The sequence below is a fragment of the Anser anser genome (assembly GCF_964211835.1).
Source record: "Anser anser genome assembly, chromosome: 18".
NCBI lineage: Eukaryota > Metazoa > Chordata > Aves > Anseriformes > Anatidae > Anser > Anser anser.
Window position 1 is genome coordinate 12206349 of NC_139739.1, and position 15517 is coordinate 12221865.

A 15517-nucleotide genomic window follows, 5' to 3' on the forward strand; every position below is an offset into this window, starting at 1 on the left:
TATTATTATTATTATTTATTACCCAGATGATGCCGTTGCCTCGGGGACGCTAGATCAGCCTTCTGGTACCTGGTGGGGAAGGAGCCCAGCCACGAAACGCAGCTCTGCGCTGCAACGTTTCTGCTGTCTGTGCCTGGAAAGATGATGCCTGGGGCAGGCAGGAGGCAAATAGCGGGGTTTCTGGAGTTACTTCTTGTGTCTCTGAGAGCTGTTCGCAGGCTTGATCTCCCTGGCACATCCTTTCTGCTTCAGCTGTGAGCTGGCTGTGAAAGGCAGGGAGATGTTCTCTCTTTTTTACTGCGGCGTAGCTTTTCCCTGAGTTGGGCCTTTATGGAGAGAGGTTTGTCTGTGGGAAAGAATTCAAGTTTAAAGGTAGTTCAGTGTCTTTGGGTAGGAGCAGTGTTCTGGTGCCTTGTTTAGCCCTGCAAAACTTTGCTGGTTTGTGCCCGGCGTGTTTCGACATCCTGAAACGTTTCAGTGTGCTCCAATAACCAGGGTGGCAACCTCCTGAACATGTCCCCTTTCCCCAGAAGAGCTGGGGTAGCCAAGGTGTTGGCTCTCTGCTTTTTCACCATCTCCTGAATTGCGAGGGATGAGCGACTCGGGGATTTTCTCTCCGCTCTCTCTGTGCTTCGAGTTGAGCTGAGTCCCGTAGGGACCTGGAGCAGGCGGTGCAGTTCGGAGCGAGGAACCCTGCGGCCGTGCCCCAGCCACCGAATGCTGAAGGAGCAGCTGGAGGGGTGCCTGGAGCCTCGTGGAGCCCGTACGTGGTCTTCCCAGCGCCCTGTTAAGCATCCCTCCCACAAAGGGGTTTGCAGTCAGGCTGCAGTCCAAGGGAGCCTCTCTTTGGAGCGTGCACGCAGTAAAAGCTCTGCAAAGAATCGCTTTTGAAGAACTTTGTAGAGCTCCCAGTGTAAAGCTTCTGCCTTCTTTGCTGGTATCTTTCAGTTAAAAAGCAAATCCACGACAAAGACTGATGTTCCAGTTCTGTGGATAAAGAAAAAGCTCCATCATCTGTGTTTACTCCCCCCCTCTAAGAGCTGTGCTCATTTAGGGTTTCAGAATGGGGTCTGGGGGAGCAATTGGCCCCACCGAAACATTCAGCCGAACGTGGAGAGGTCTTTTAAAGGTATGGGGGAAGCGAAGAGAAGCAGGCTGAATGCTGCAGGGTTCCAGCAATCTGCCTGCAGCCTGGGAGGCTTTCACAAACCTCCGATAAGTGCTGTCTGAGTTTGATTAGGGGGTGGGAAAGGCAGCGGGGGCTCTGCCTCGGTGCTGGGGCTGCTGACCTTGCAGGAGCCGCTACGAGGGGTGCAGAGGTCTGGCGTGGCCTCTTCACTCTGAGGTTTTCCAGAAAAACCTGACCCTTGTTTAATGAGGGCTGTTTTGTTATAGAGAAGAGGTGCAGCAAATCCTCAGCATCCCGTTGTGGGAGAGGAAAAGAAACTCACTGTCGTTTTTCCCCACCCCGTAGCAGCACAGAGAGAGCCAACTGCTCCATCACAGCGTCTGTGCTCGTAGAAAGGGGGAATTCAGCACTGTTGCGCTGGTAGGGTCAATCTGAGAGGCGCCCTCCTGGGGAAAACGGGGCCGTGGAGGAGGGAAGTCCTGCTGAGAGCGAGAACCCCGGCGTGGTTTGGGTACCGAGGGGAGCTCCGGGGAGCTCCAGCGCCGGCCTCACCTCTGCGGGGTCTGCGTAGTGCTCGTCATCGAAGCTGCAAAACACAAATTCCCATCCCAGAAGAAGAAATGGCATCTCTCTGTGAACAGTGATGGTCTTCATGTATTTTCCGTGTGTCTTAATAGCACCGAGGCTGTAGAACATGCACGTGAGCGAGTGCTGGAGCTTATTTACGTGTCCTGCTCAGCTTTCCCATGGGAAGGGTGATCTGTGTGTGTAGCTATGCTTGGGAGCTGCTTTTTGCGACTGAGTTGTATTTTTAAATGGAATTTTTAGTTACGAAACCTCGTACAGATGTTCAGTAAAGCATTGCTTTGTAATGCTTTACTGGTGGCGGAGACATCTCAAAGTAAATCTGTGGGATACGGACTGAAAATTAACTTTGCTGTTCCTTCTCATCAGAAGGAGATGGGTGCTTAACTGCACCAAAAAGCGTTGCAAAGGTGCATTGTTTAATGACTGAAGAGCTCTGAAAAATGAGGTTTTTCTCCTGGAAATATTGTACTACTGCTGCTAGTACGCCCTGCAGCCTCAGTGCTTGCTGCCTCTTTGCAGTTTGACTGGTGGTGGTGTTTTAGGGACGTGACAGCACGGCTCTCCCGAGGCAGGAGACCTGCTTGTTGCATTAAATGGGATCCTGTCCCTTTGATGGTCTTCTGGGAGCATTCCCGTGTTGAGGTGTTGAGTCTGAGTGTGCCTCTTAAAAGCCCCTACGTGGGAAGGGTCAACCACTGCGTGCACACTGCCAGTTCCTTGGGCGCTCCGTTGCCTCTCGATGCCTGTTCCTGCTCCCGCTGCCTGGCTTGTTTGCCTGCTCCCTGACCCATCTCAGCTCACTTAGTTGTAAATCGTTTTCTCTCCTGTTGCCCCGATGCAGATGGAGGTAGCTATGACGTTATCCACGATGCCTCCAGCCCTGCTGCCGGGGACTGCTGCGCGCAGCAAAGCTCTGCCCGCCACAACTGGGAAATGAACTACCAAGAGGCAGCAATCTACCTCCAGGTGAGCCCTGGTCTTCAGTGCATTGTGTTTAAAAAAAAAAAAAATATGAAAAAAAAAGGGGACATCTGAAGCTATGATAGCTCTTGGTTGTGAGAAGCAAAGAGCTTCAGTCCTGGGGTTAAAAAATGAAAATAAAAAATCAGTCCTTTGCAAAGGGATCTTAAGAGAAGGAAGATGCAAGTGCCTTCAGATGGGCTCTGGTAAGTAGTTTGGGAAGCACTGAGCAAGCTGGGGCTACCCATCTTCTCCCCATGCTGAGGACTTTGTAGTGGAGAGGTTCAGTGCATCTTTGAGTTATAGGAACACCCCTATTAGAACAAGAAAATGATAATATTTATAATATTGCTGCCTGGTGTAATGCATTAGCTACCAGAGCTACCCTGCTCCTGCCCCACGGGACTGCCAGTCGTGGCTCCTCTGCCGTTTTAAAACCTGGGAGGCTTGGACCTTGCTGATGCTTCAGCTTATGCTAGAGCAGCATGGACAAGATAATGGTAACCCCAGCCCCTCCTGGGCTTTTGTTTAAACTCACGATTATGGGAGATGTTCTGCAAAGGTTCATTGAGCTGCTGCAGTGTCTGATGGTAATGCACACAGCAGGCTTGGCCCTTCACATGCAGATTAGTCTTGCTGCTGCCTTGACCAATGGCCATAATGACAATGTCCTTGAAACGAAGTAGACATAACTTAAAGAGCGTGCAGATTGTTTATGTGAAGCAGTAGCTGGAGGCAAGAGCGTCTTATCTGAATGCGAGGACTTTGCTGTCCAGCCACGTTTCGAATTGCTTGGCTACCAAGAGGCAGAATTGAGACTATTTTTCATTCTGCAAATGTGTTTTGTCAGGCGTGAATAAGAATGCCCTGCTGATCTAAGCTAGCTCTCCCTTTGAGTGGGGGGGCTTGCGTTTTATGGAGCTTGCTGCTGGGTTTTGTCCTGCCTGCAATCTGGCTCCCTGACCTGGCAGTGTTTGTTTGTTCTTACTCAGAGTGTGAGCTTGCCTGCGAGGCGCCTCAATGAGACGCGTTTGAAACCCTCTTTTGAATTAGTCTTGAGAACGCTTCACCTCTTAAAGGAGGTCCTGTTTGTGGATCTCGTTATCCATTTTGCAATTACAGCGATTCTTCTTTGATGGAAAGATAGTCATTCAAACAGAAAAGTGTGTGTGTGCCTGAGTGTCCCAGCTGGGGAAAAATGTTCTCATTTGACGTTTTCCAAGAGCCAACGAGTCTCCTGTGGGTGGCTTCCCTTGCTTAAACCATCGGCTCAAGACAGAAGAAGCTGCTGGATGGTTCCTCACGAAAAACCTTTTCCGAACTCTCCTCGAGCTAAGCTTTGTCCTAGAATTAAAAATAGCGACGGTGCAGCTGTTTAAAATCAGTTGAAGGCAAACTGTTAAGATGGAGTATCTGACCTTTTAACATTAATTAAGCTCTCTCTCTCTAAGAGGAAATGATAAATCAGCGTAGAGACTTGTTAATTTTTCATGGAGTCTGTCTCTCTGCTCCATGCCTTCGCTGCCAGGGCTCCCAAGCATGTTTTCTCGCAGGCATTCTTCGAGGCCAAGATAAGGAGGAGCGACTGTCGGCCAGGTGCCCCAGAGCTTATCTGTGTGTTTTTCTGCTCTGTCCTGGAGAAGTTTAATCAAAGAGAGCTGCAAACGTATGGAAGTGGTTGCAAACAGATGAGGTGCAGTGTTTGTGCTGGGATGTCGACTGAAGATTCCTCCTGCCTTTGTAAACTCCTTCAAGGCTCTTCCTCGTTTTGGAAAACCTCAAGGGCTTCTGAAGCAGGGGCTGGTGGATATTAACGAGTTCATTACTGAAATGTGCTGACAAACAGAAGGGGATGCCCCACGCGTGTGGAGTTCATTCCTCAATAACCAGATGAATGTCAGGCTGTGAGGTGGGAACAGCCCATTGGGAATTGTATCCCGTCCTTATAAAAGCCTGTTCGTTGGTTGGAATACTCAGGTACAGAACTGACAGTCACTAATGCTGTTCTCCTTATTATTCCTTCTGCTCTAGGAAGGAGAAAACAACGACAAGTTCTTCACTCACCCCAAAAATGCCAAAGCACTTGCTGCCTACCTCTTTGCACACAATCACCTTTTCTACCTGATGGAGCTGAGCACGGCACTGCTGCTCCTGTTGCTGTCTCTGTGCGAGGCGCCAGCTGTTCCTATGCTCCGCCTTGGCATCTTCGTAAGTACTTTGGGGCATAATAAAGAAGTTTGCTTGTTTTGCAGGGGTGGGTAGGAGGAAAAAAGTCAGACATAAAGGAAGGAGGTAGCAGTAGCAGGAAAAAACCCATCTGGCTTGTTCTCTAAATGGGTTGACAGCAGATATGCCAGCCAGCAAAACATCCTTTTTGTTTTTTTTTTTTAACCTGATGTGCATAGACCAACTGTGAAAGTGACACGGTTACGTTATCTAGTCTGTGCAGGTCTTAAATTTTGTAACTGTGGAGAAAAGTGTGGCTTTTGCTTTTTCTTGAGATAGCTCCAAAATCTGTGCGCTTTCACAGGGTGGTTTTACAGTCCTTGTCGTGTTGCTGCTGTTTGTTATCCCAGTGGCACCACTGCTTCCTAGAACACACCTGGCCCTAGCTGAGAACCAGTTTGCTAAACCTTGTATCCCGTCCTCTTGCTGTCTTGAGGACTTTTTTTAACATGTTTGAGTGAGGTGAAGTTTTGTCTAACCCTCGCAGAATGTGGGTTTAGGTAAGGGATGCACAAACAGTCATGTGTCCTGTTGTTGGTCCCCAGCCAGCAGGTGCCACTGTCAGGCACAGCGCTAGGAGCTGTCGCTGCTGGTGAGAGAACCTCCACCTGCTTTTGGAGCTGGGAGTGCAGGGTGCAGAAGAGTTTGTGACAGCCTTTGGGTTAAAGCGTTCCTCAAAATGAGTCAGGGCTCCTTAAATGCATTTGGGTTTTGAGCTATGACTAATGCTGAGGTCATAAGAAAATAGCGTTTTCGTAGTCCAGTTTTGCATCTTCCAGCAGAGAAGAGGTCCATCAGCACTGCCAGAAGTTGGTGTTCTGTTCCTGAGCTTGATCAGGACACTCTCTGTGGTTGTCCAGAACTCCTGTTTCAAGAGAAAACTCTTCTCCGTGTAAATTCAGTCTGCCCAGCAGCTCTCCTTCCTGCATTTCACTTAAAAACTAAAAAATAAATAAAAAATTGCAGTCCCAAACTTTTAAAAAGCATTTCTGCTTGAGTTGCTGGTGTCTTGCCCTTTTGTTTCAAATGTATGAATACATTTTTTATGTCTTTAAGTCCAAAAGCTGTGTGGCTTTCTAGGAAATGCTGGGCTGATGCTGACTAGAGGAATATTCTACCAGCTTTACCAGAAGTACAAAGCAATAAATGTACAGACTTTGAAAGCAGATTGCCATGCTAGCTTTAAGAGCGGCTTTGGGTTTCCCCATGTGCCCCAGAGCTGTGCTCACACTGTTGTCAAACTCAGGTGCTAGAAAAAGGAGGCGTGGAAGCGTGGCCTGGGATGTGCTTGTAGGCTGAAGCCCAGGTTTAAGCTTTGTGCCCTAACAGGTCCACGCAACCCTGGAGCTGTTTGCGTTAATGGTGGTGGTCTTTGAGCTCTCCATGAAGATGAGGTGGCTGGGCTTCCACACCTTCATTAGGCACAAGAGGACGATGGTGAAGGTAAGCTGTCCCTCTGGTCGTCTTTGTTTTCTCCCTCAGCACCTCTGAGAACCAGAGAACTGCAGTAACTGCTGGGCTTGCTGTAGCAGCACCACTTAGCCACGTGTCCCAAAGCCAAATGGTTCGTGTGAGGTTCCTAAGCTCTGGGAGACGCAAATAAATGGGTGATTGGTGAGAGCTTTGCCTTTCCCGAAGGAGACCGCAGCTGTGCCTCTCATTAACCCCCTTTTTTTCTTTTTTTTCAGACTTGCGTGCTGTTTGTGCAGTTCATCGAGGCCATCGTGGTGCTGGTGCGCCAAACCTCGCATGTCCGCATAACGAGAGCTCTGCGCTGCATCTTCCTGGTGGACTGCCGCTACTGCGGCGCCGTCAGAAGGTGAGCGGTCAGCTGGCTGGGTCTTCTGCTGTCACACCTAGGAATAGGTGGAGGAAAAGCACGCTTTTGGCTTTTTCCCCTTCCCACCTGGAGGAGAGTATGCAAGTTGTGGTTTATCCATGTTTTCTCCTTTTTCAGAAACCTGCGACAGATCTTCCAGTCCCTCCCACCGTTTATTGACATTCTTCTCCTCCTGCTTTTCTTCATGGTGATCTTTGCCATCCTGGGTGAGTTGTGTTTACGGAAATATGGATTTATGATGCTCTCAACCAGTTGTCCAAAAGCAGCACAGACATGAACAACGAATATAAATCTGATCAGATTCAGGGCCCTGCCAGGATCTTCCACTTATCCCACTTCACCCGCAGTCACCAGGAAGGCAGAATTAAATAGAGATAAAACATCTAGGAGATGGGTATTGGATTTTGTAGCAAAGATCCTTTTGACCTCTTCCAGTTTGATAGTTTGATGAGACACATTAGCAATCACGTATGGACAAGGCCTTACAGGTCCTCTCTTCATGGTGCTTTCTGGTTGCTGTGTGACTTCGCTCTTTGAGAACAGACACTAGTCACCACTGCTTGAAATTGAAACAGACTTGTTCTTTTCCACGTGTCTTCTCACCTCTCCTCTCCGTTTTCTTCTAGGTTTTTACTTGTTTTCTCCTAACCACTCAGATCCGGTAAGTATCACTTCACCTTGAACTGAAGCTTGAGTCCCAGTTTGACCAGTTAAGCTACGTCTGTACAGCAATACTTGGTTCTTATTTCTACATGGTTGTTAGCTGGTGCTGGCAATGGAAAAAGTGCTGACGAGGTGGTTGACGAGGCTGTTGGCAGTGTTACTCTGGGTCAACACCTGCTGGCAGGGAAGGCAGCACATGGGACTTCTTCAAAGAGAGGAAGTCCCACAGGGAACTTTCAGGTAGTCGTTCCTTGTTCTTGGTGTCTTAATTCAGGCGGATGGGCCACCTGCTGCTGGCCCCAGAGGAGGGAGTTATTTGGGTGGAAGCTTGGCTGTTTCACACAGTGGCAGTCGAAGTCCAGCAGCCGGTAGTTCCTTTTGTGATGAATCTATAACTTCCTGGGAATGTTACTGCAAAAATGCTTAGGTTAGCTTTCAGTTGTTTTAGCTCTTCACGTGCCATCTCAGACCTTTAAAAAGGACCAGTGCTGAAGTACCCTTTTCCTAGGAGGCGTCAGGGAACCGTGGAAGTGCCTGTATTCAAGTGTTGTTTTATCAAAAATAATGTTCATTTTTTTAACAAAATGTCACTGTGAAATTCTGCTCGCATTTTTCTCATGCGTGGTTTTTTCTTTCAGTACTTCAATACTTTAGAGAACAGCCTCGTGAATCTCTTTGTACTTCTGACCACTTCAAAGTAAGTTCTGAGCTAGAAAAGGATGTCTCTCCCTCTGTCCCAGAAGAAATCTAGCAGAGTCCAGACTTTTTCTGCAGAAATGGTCTGTCTCCAAATGTGACTCCTTTCCCCTGCATGAGAGAGATTTCCTGGGTTAGCCTGCCTGGGAACAGCTGGTACTTCGTTTCGTTTTAGGACGCTGTGACCTCAGATGCAGAGTTATCTCTAAGCCACTCGAACACTTCATCACTGCGAGGGCAATAAGGGGGAGACAGCTTTATTAGGCCTGGGTCCATGAAGGGAAAGTTTCTGTTTGTGCTTCTTTGTCAGCCGACAGTTTGCTGTCGTGAAGTAACTTCCTATTCCTCTGCTTCACTTCCACTATCTAGGAGAGGGGGGATAACGACAGTGGGTAAATATTGATCTGCTGTCTGGGAGAGCTCTGGGGATTAGGAAATTAGCAAAGGATGGAATAAATCTTAGGGTGTCATGCTGTAGTGCTTCTACACCAGGGCTATACTGCTGTCATTGTTACAAGCACAACCCGTAGCCATGTTACAAATCCCCTTGGCCCATTTGATTTTCGGGATGTGCAGGAAATGTTCTTTCTTTTCCTTTTATCATGCCTCAGTGTTCTTGCTGCTTGTTGCTAGTGTCATGAGAAGTCACGGATCTTGCAGAAACTTGTAGGTCCATGGATCTGGGTGCACATATCCGTGTCTTGTGCTTTTGCCCACATAGTGGGAAGCGTAGCATGACCTATTGGGGCACTTAAACTTGTGTCTTTTGGATGCAGTTTCCCTGACGTGATGATGCCATCTTATGCCCGGAACCCTTGGTCCTGTGTCTTCTTCATAGTGTACCTCTCCATTGAGCTGTACTTCATCATGAACTTGGTGAGTGCCCTGCTGAAGCACTTGACTTCCCTCTGCCTGAATTTGGAGTTCATTGCTCAAGTCTTCCCCGTTCCCAAGGGTGCTCTATAATAACCTGAGACCCTTTGGCAGAATAATTCTAGAAATGCCAGCTTTGCTGCAGGCAGGAGTCTTCTAACGTTTGACCACAAGGAAGTGAACTAAATCACAGAAAACAGAATGATATTATTATCCTTCAGCCTTTCTCACATTAATATCATGCTTGGAGTGACATACTCGGTTGCACAAAATTTACTGTCCTTTTCTGTCTTAATTATTTATCATAAAATGGCATTTTATTATCTGGGCTTGCCTGAAATGCTTTAAATCAGTTTGAAAGGGAATGGAATTGCTAAGGATGGCAGGACTTGAAGAGTGCTGATACCTGCAGTGTGAGCGTGGCTGCTGTGCTCGCTCTGCTTCGTTCAGCGTCCAGAGCAGGGCTGAGACCAGCTCAGGTGAGGATGTGGGCTGTGAAAAATGGGTTGTTGAAGGAGCTGAGGGATTCTGCATCCCAAGGTGAGTGATTTGTAATGGGCTGGGATTTCACTGCTGCTGTGCTAGATGGAGGGTTAGTTTTGATATGCTTGCCAAAGCTCCAGTGGAAGGATGAGTCCAAACAGCAGCCTTCAAAACCTGCTTCCCAAAGAGACTGGGGCATTTTTAGCAAATCTTTTGATACTATTTTCTGTTAGCATAAGTGGGGTTTAGCCTTACCTCTGAAAACCACTATTGTTAGGAGACCAGAAATATCTGGGCCTCTTCAAAACAAAAAAAGTGGATCAATGTGTGTGCAGTGTGCTTCCTGATCTTTTTTTTTTTTTCATCCTTATGGTCGGTGAGCCCTCACTACCTCTGTTCTGCTTCAGCAGGAAGATTCCTCTTGCAGCAACGCCTCTCCTTGCCTCTCTGGACTGAATGTTCCTGCCTCTTTGAGGAGCTTTTGCTCAGGCAGCTGCACAGAATATGGATCAAAACTTGATTTTCTCTCATCTCTTCTTTCCGCAGCTTCTTGCTGTGGTGTTCGACACGTTCAATGACATTGAGAAGAGGAAGTTTAAGTCTTTGCTGCTGCACAAGCGCACGGCCATACAGCACGCCTACCGCTTGCTCATCACCAAACAGGTACCGTGCCCTGCGGGGACTCTCAGAACAGCCCGGGGTGTGCTGGGACGGGAGCTGAGATCATAATCACCGAGGGCTACCTTTTTTTATTTGTCCAACTAGTTTTTAATCTCTTTCTGGAGGAAAAAGTAGCCTGAATTTCAGCCCCAATGTGAGACCATGGAAGTGCCTTGATAAATGAGGGAAGCTTGTCCTGGAGTGCACGTGGTCACTGATTTCTCCTTGATTTCCCACCTCCAGCGTGGGTCACTTGAGTACTTGCTTCTTGAGCACCAGTTCTTAGAGGAGGGGTGGGTTATGCATGCGAAGGGACAGTTCAGTTGCTAGATACTGCAGGAATAAATGATGGAGACAGAATTAATTCATCTACAAACAGTGCTTTAAGGGACAAAGCACTGGGGGACAGGGTTGATTTCTTGGTTAACTTATGGAGCAAGAAGAGAAATAAGGCCCAAGAATAACTAACTTTCCTCTAGTAAATTGGTTCATGGTTAGGGCACATTAGTTAGATTAGCACTTTCTGAGGAAGAGCTTATAGTCTGAAAATCATGCCAGTGATAGAGCTAGTTAGAATATCTACTGTCCTCTCAGACAGTAGTTGAACTCTGCTTGGGATGTCTGGCTGGACAGTTTTCACAGGGTGGGGCAGCACAGAACAGCTCTGCATTTGTTCGAGGGTCTGATTTGCCAGGAGAGCTTTCTGATCTCTGTGTTCTGGGATAAAGGCAGTATTTTAAAGCAATGGTTTAGGGTATTTTTCAGGCTTAGTTATAATGGCATCTTATGGTAATGTAAAAATCCTGCTTAAAACAAATTCAGAGTGAGAGTTAAATATTTGAGTGTGTACATGTTTCTGTCTGATGTCCCTGCTCATGACATTTCCTTTTTTTTCTAGAGGCCGTCTGGAATTTCCTTCAAGCATTTTGAAGGGCTGTTGCGGTTTTACAAGCCTCGGATGTGCACCCGAGAGCGGTATCTCACGTTCAAAGCACTGAATCAAAGTAATACTCCATTACTCAGGTAGGATGGTCTCACTGCTGTGCCCTGAGCAGGGATGTTGCTTTACACTCTGAAGCTATCTCTCAGAGAGGATGGCTGAGTTTATGGAAGGAAACTGGTCTGGAGTGTGGGAATAGAGTTATGTGTCTGAAAAGATTTCTGTTGGGGAATTAGGAAGCTTGGAGAGGTGGGTACCCTGAGAATTGAGGGTTTTTCTGCAGAGGTGATGGAGTTCCTGCATGCCCTCTTGTGGATACAGTGCTCTGCTGGCAGTCGCCAGGCATCCTCTGTTTCCCACTTTCCCTGCCAGAACAGAGGAGTGGGAAATTGAGGAGCAGCATTAGAGCCTGCAAGGAGCATTTCTTCACACAGTGCAGCCTCGCAGCTTAACAAGTTTTTGTTATTCCAGCAGCTGGCTGTGTCCCCTAGGGTTTTGTTAATTAAAATCTGGTTCTGCTGGTGCTTTCAGGACTGTCATCCTCTGCGTTATGAGGCAGAGAATTACCATTCTGGTGGGTGGGTGCAGCTAACTCGAGCCAGCATGGAAGTAGAGGGAATTAGAGCAGGAGACCTGCTCGTTCTTTTAATTTGTTCTGGCCACAGACAGGCTCAGAGCGAACGTTTCCCATGAAACTGGTGCTGATGCTTCTCCTTCAAGTCAAGTGCCACGGAGACATACTGAAAATGGCATGAGGAGAAGGACTGAATTCTTAAATGTAGGCACTTAATGACACTGGTAAGAGCCTGAGAATTCCAACATCTGTGCTTTCAGACACCTAAAAGCACGCAGCTCTGGTTACTGTCAGTCAGCAACCCCTGGCCACACCAAGAAGAGGTCAGTGTTGACTTACCAGCAGTGGCTGCAGCTCTAATAAGGAGTTAATAATTTCCAGGGACTTTCTGCTGATGGTGCCTGGCAAGGATGCTTAAGGATGTAATCAGCTCCAAGGCTCTGATCAGATGCTTCTTTCTGTTTTGCAGTCTAAAGGATTTTTACAATTTCTATGAAGTTGTTGGCTTAAAATGGAAGGTGAGTATTAATTGGGTGGAGAACAGGGGAAGTGTGTCGGGGAGGGAGAGCAAAGGAGGGCAGTGGTCAAAGAAGGTGGGTGAGAAACAAAAGCAGTCTAAAAGCAGGTGATGGGAATAAGGTGGGTCTCAATCGCTGTATTTTTTGGATGAATATAGCTTTGACTTCTTTTGATTGTGGCTGTTCTGCTTCCAGGCAAAACGAAATCGCGAGCACTGGTTTGATGACCTTCCCCGGACAGCTTTCCTTATTTTTAAAGGTACAGGTTGGGGCTTAATGACAGCGTGTATTCAACTAAAGAAAAGCTTTTCTCTATAAAGACAAGGCTCTCTGAAGGGACTTCTGATGTACCTGTGCTGAAATGTCCAAGGCAAACAGCTTGAGGGGAGGCCTACTAACCAGCTCTGTATTCAGAGCCTCCAAGGGAGATTTCTGTACGTACTCCCTGTGCTCTGACCCGAACCCCAGCTTCCTCAGAGTAAGACACCTCTTAGCAGAAGCTCTGTGCTGAACCAGACCCTGAGGTCAGGGAGGGCTGTATTCCTTTTTCAGCCCGGAGGCTAGCTGTGATGTATGCGTGCTGAATCCAGCAGGGTTTGTATGGGTTTGTTTCTCCATGTTCCAGGCAGTGACTGTGGAGCGGGATTTGTTTGCAAAGAAGCCACTGGGCTTCCTGGTCCCGATATGAAATTGCAGCGCTCGTACAGATCAAGTGCAGCTGCTAAGGAGGGGGAAGGAGATGTGAAATAGCCATCAGTGCAGTCTGCCTTGCAAATGTGACATCTCCCGTGTCCCAGGTTTCCTGATTGAATGTAGCCACTCAGAAATAAGAACACCAAAACCAAACTCACAGGTATGCTGGTGGGAAGCAGTTAGCAGCATCCTGATCCAAACACACAGCTGCCGTAGGAGCCCCGTGGATCTCTTCTAACGCACTCAGCCCTCCCTGACAGTGTGTGTTGTTTCAAACATGGGCAGTGCTTTGCCAGCTGTTTTTACCTCTGTCCACATCACAAAACTAGTGCATAGAGGCAGGGGGAGACATCTAGATGGTTAAGGATAGTGAGGTCATTGCCTCTAAAATTCTAAACCAAATTTCACCTTGGTCCCAAGAAGTAAAAGCTTCCGATCTACTGATCTGCGTAGCTTCTGTGCTGAGGACTGATGTGAAAAACATCTCCAAGGAGAGGATAGAGGAAGCTGTGTGCGAGGTACGGAGGACCGCTTTAACATTCGTTTTGTCGTACTTTCCTTCATGCAGGCATCAACATCCTCGTGAATTCCCGCGTGTTCCAGTACACCATGTGTAAGTAGCAGCAACAAACTCTCTCTCTGCCACGCTCCCTCGGTCTCATGGGTCAGGGGCACTGTCTGTGCTCGGCCCTCCAAGGATATAGCACGGTGGGGTCTGGTCTTTGGTCTGAGCTATGGTTCCTCTACAAAATATGGAATTTGGGTGGAGAGGGAGGGAAAGCGTGCTCACACTGACTGCTGCAGCTCTTGCTGTGTTGTCTCCTGCAGAGGCTCGTTGGTTCACTACTTCATAACCTACTTGTGGGCTGACTGTGTAGTGATCGACTCACTGCGTTGGGATACGTTGGCGGTTAGCTTTCACAAGCCTTGAGGTTTTTATCTTGCAGCCGAAGGATGCTGGATAAGGAACTGCCTTGCCAGGCAGCCTTCTTCTTCTGTGTGCACTTGAGAGGGTGTGAGCATTGTTGCTGCTGGAGGGATTGCTTGGCAACTGCTCTGCCTGGGAGAACGATGCTGTGCTCTGCTTCTCTTGGGGAAGAAGGGTGCTTACTTGTGGTGCTCCTGGTTATGTTCTACGTGGTCTCTTCCTACTCAGTAATTTAGAGTTTTTTGAACATCGGAGGAGACAGATTTCTATAAATTAGGGTGCTAAGCTAGAGAGAAGAGAGGAGACGAGGACATCTGAATGAAAAGGTTAAATCCTGCACCTTCAGCTCTTGAGATTTGAACGCTGGGGAGCAGCAATAGATCCAAGCTGACGGGGGCTTTGCATTGTTGAGGACCTACTGTTTCTCAAGATCTTGTTCCAGAACTAGGATGAAGCTGAAATATTTTGCCATGTTATTACTTGTGTGTAAAATAATTCTTGGTGAACAAATGACTGAGCATGATTCTGGTCATTGTTTTAGTTCTGTTTGCTTTAGAAGACAGCAGTAGTGCATCCGTTTAACAGCCTGTGAAAAGCCTAAGTAGAAAGTTGTGACTCTTCCAAGTTACAGGTTCAGTTTGGTAGCTGAATTGGAAACACTGCTGCTCGTCCTACATTGTACTTTTTTGTTAGCCTAGGAAGTAGTGGTCCTCTGATCTAGGAGTGGTTTTGCAGTGGATTTTTACTTTGTTTTCCAGATACTGTGGTGGCTGTGAATGGAATTTGGATTCTTGTTGAAACCTTCATGCTGCAAGGTAGGAAACATTGCAGCTTGCTGTCTTGACTATGATGCTGGGTGACTGAATGAAGGGGAGGCTAGAAGAAGTTCTTCTTGTGTCTTGCAGGAGGGAATTTCTTCTCCAGAAACGTCCCGTGGAGCTACATAGTCTTCCTCACAAGTAAGCAGGTGCCACCCAACAAAGCAGTCTCATTTCATACTGAGTTGGGAAGGGAATAGGCAGCTCTGTTCCCAGAAGATTGTTCAGTTTGAAGTAAAAACAGGTGTACGGACTCCATCTAGAACGGTGCTGTGCCTGGCAGGGATTGTCAGCATACACACAGACCCACGTGAGCGCTGCTGCACTGCTCCACAGCTCCCTGAGCTGCTGCAGCCAGGGGTGCCTTTGTGGTATTGTTTATTTTGTTCAGGTTTTTAACATGCACACCTACAGAGCACTGCCAGGACAGGGAGGGCAGTAGATGGCTCCTCTTTGAAAGGATCTGTCCCTGCAGGTCAGGCCTAGGCTATGGGATGGGTGCTGGATGTGTTCCCCTGAGATAAAGGAAATACCCAGGCAGGCCTGAATTTACTGCACAGCTCTCTGGCCTTTTGTATGGGAGCTTGTGTCTGAACATGTACAGCTTGTTGGTCAAGTAACTGCTTTGTAGAGTGCCCTGAAGAGAATTCACCTTGAATACAGGAAAATGTGTTGGTTTTGAGGGAAAATGTTGCCTTTGGCATCTCACCAAGATTCAGGTCCTGTACTCAAAGGACCATGCATCTTACGCAGAGGGCGAGCCTTTGCACAAGCCCTCCTTGTGATGCTGCTTATTTCTGTTCATGGCTCTCATCTCGTTTTACAGTCTATGGCGTGGAGCTGCTCCTGAAAACCACTGGGCTGGGGCCTGTCGAGTACCTGTCTTCAGGCTGGAATCTGTAAGTGTGCGCTGACACTCCGAGAGGTG

At 47.8% G+C, this 15517-nt stretch overlaps 1 protein-coding gene across 9 annotated transcripts in view; it reads left to right on the forward strand.

The window, feature by feature from the left end:
* The window catches only part of TPCN1 (two pore segment channel 1), a 42644-nt gene that overhangs the window by 15770 nt on the left and 11357 nt on the right, over nt 1-15517 (forward strand). For 8 of the 9 annotated variants that reach the window (XM_083803422.1, XM_083803423.1, XM_083803419.1 and 5 more), the window contains 16 exons: nt 2559-2683; nt 4709-4885; nt 6233-6346; nt 6592-6722; nt 6861-6949; nt 7370-7404; nt 8045-8103; nt 8879-8978; nt 10005-10121; nt 11017-11141; nt 12102-12150; nt 12346-12409; nt 13412-13456; nt 14530-14586; nt 14677-14730; nt 15416-15488. In XM_083803422.1, coding sequence (XP_083659548.1) covers nt 2559-2683; nt 4709-4885; nt 6233-6346; nt 6592-6722; nt 6861-6949; nt 7370-7404; nt 8045-8103; nt 8879-8978; nt 10005-10121; nt 11017-11141; nt 12102-12150; nt 12346-12409; nt 13412-13456; nt 14530-14586; nt 14677-14730; nt 15416-15488 — 1414 coding nt within the window. Of the gene's footprint in view, nt 1-2558; nt 2684-2743; nt 4587-4708; nt 4886-6232; nt 6347-6591; nt 6723-6860; nt 6950-7369; nt 7405-8044; nt 8104-8878; nt 8979-10004; nt 10122-11016; nt 11142-12101; nt 12151-12345; nt 12410-13411; nt 13457-14529; nt 14587-14676; nt 14731-15415; nt 15489-15517 lie in introns of those variants that run through there. The other variant, XM_083803427.1, reaches the window with a different exon arrangement.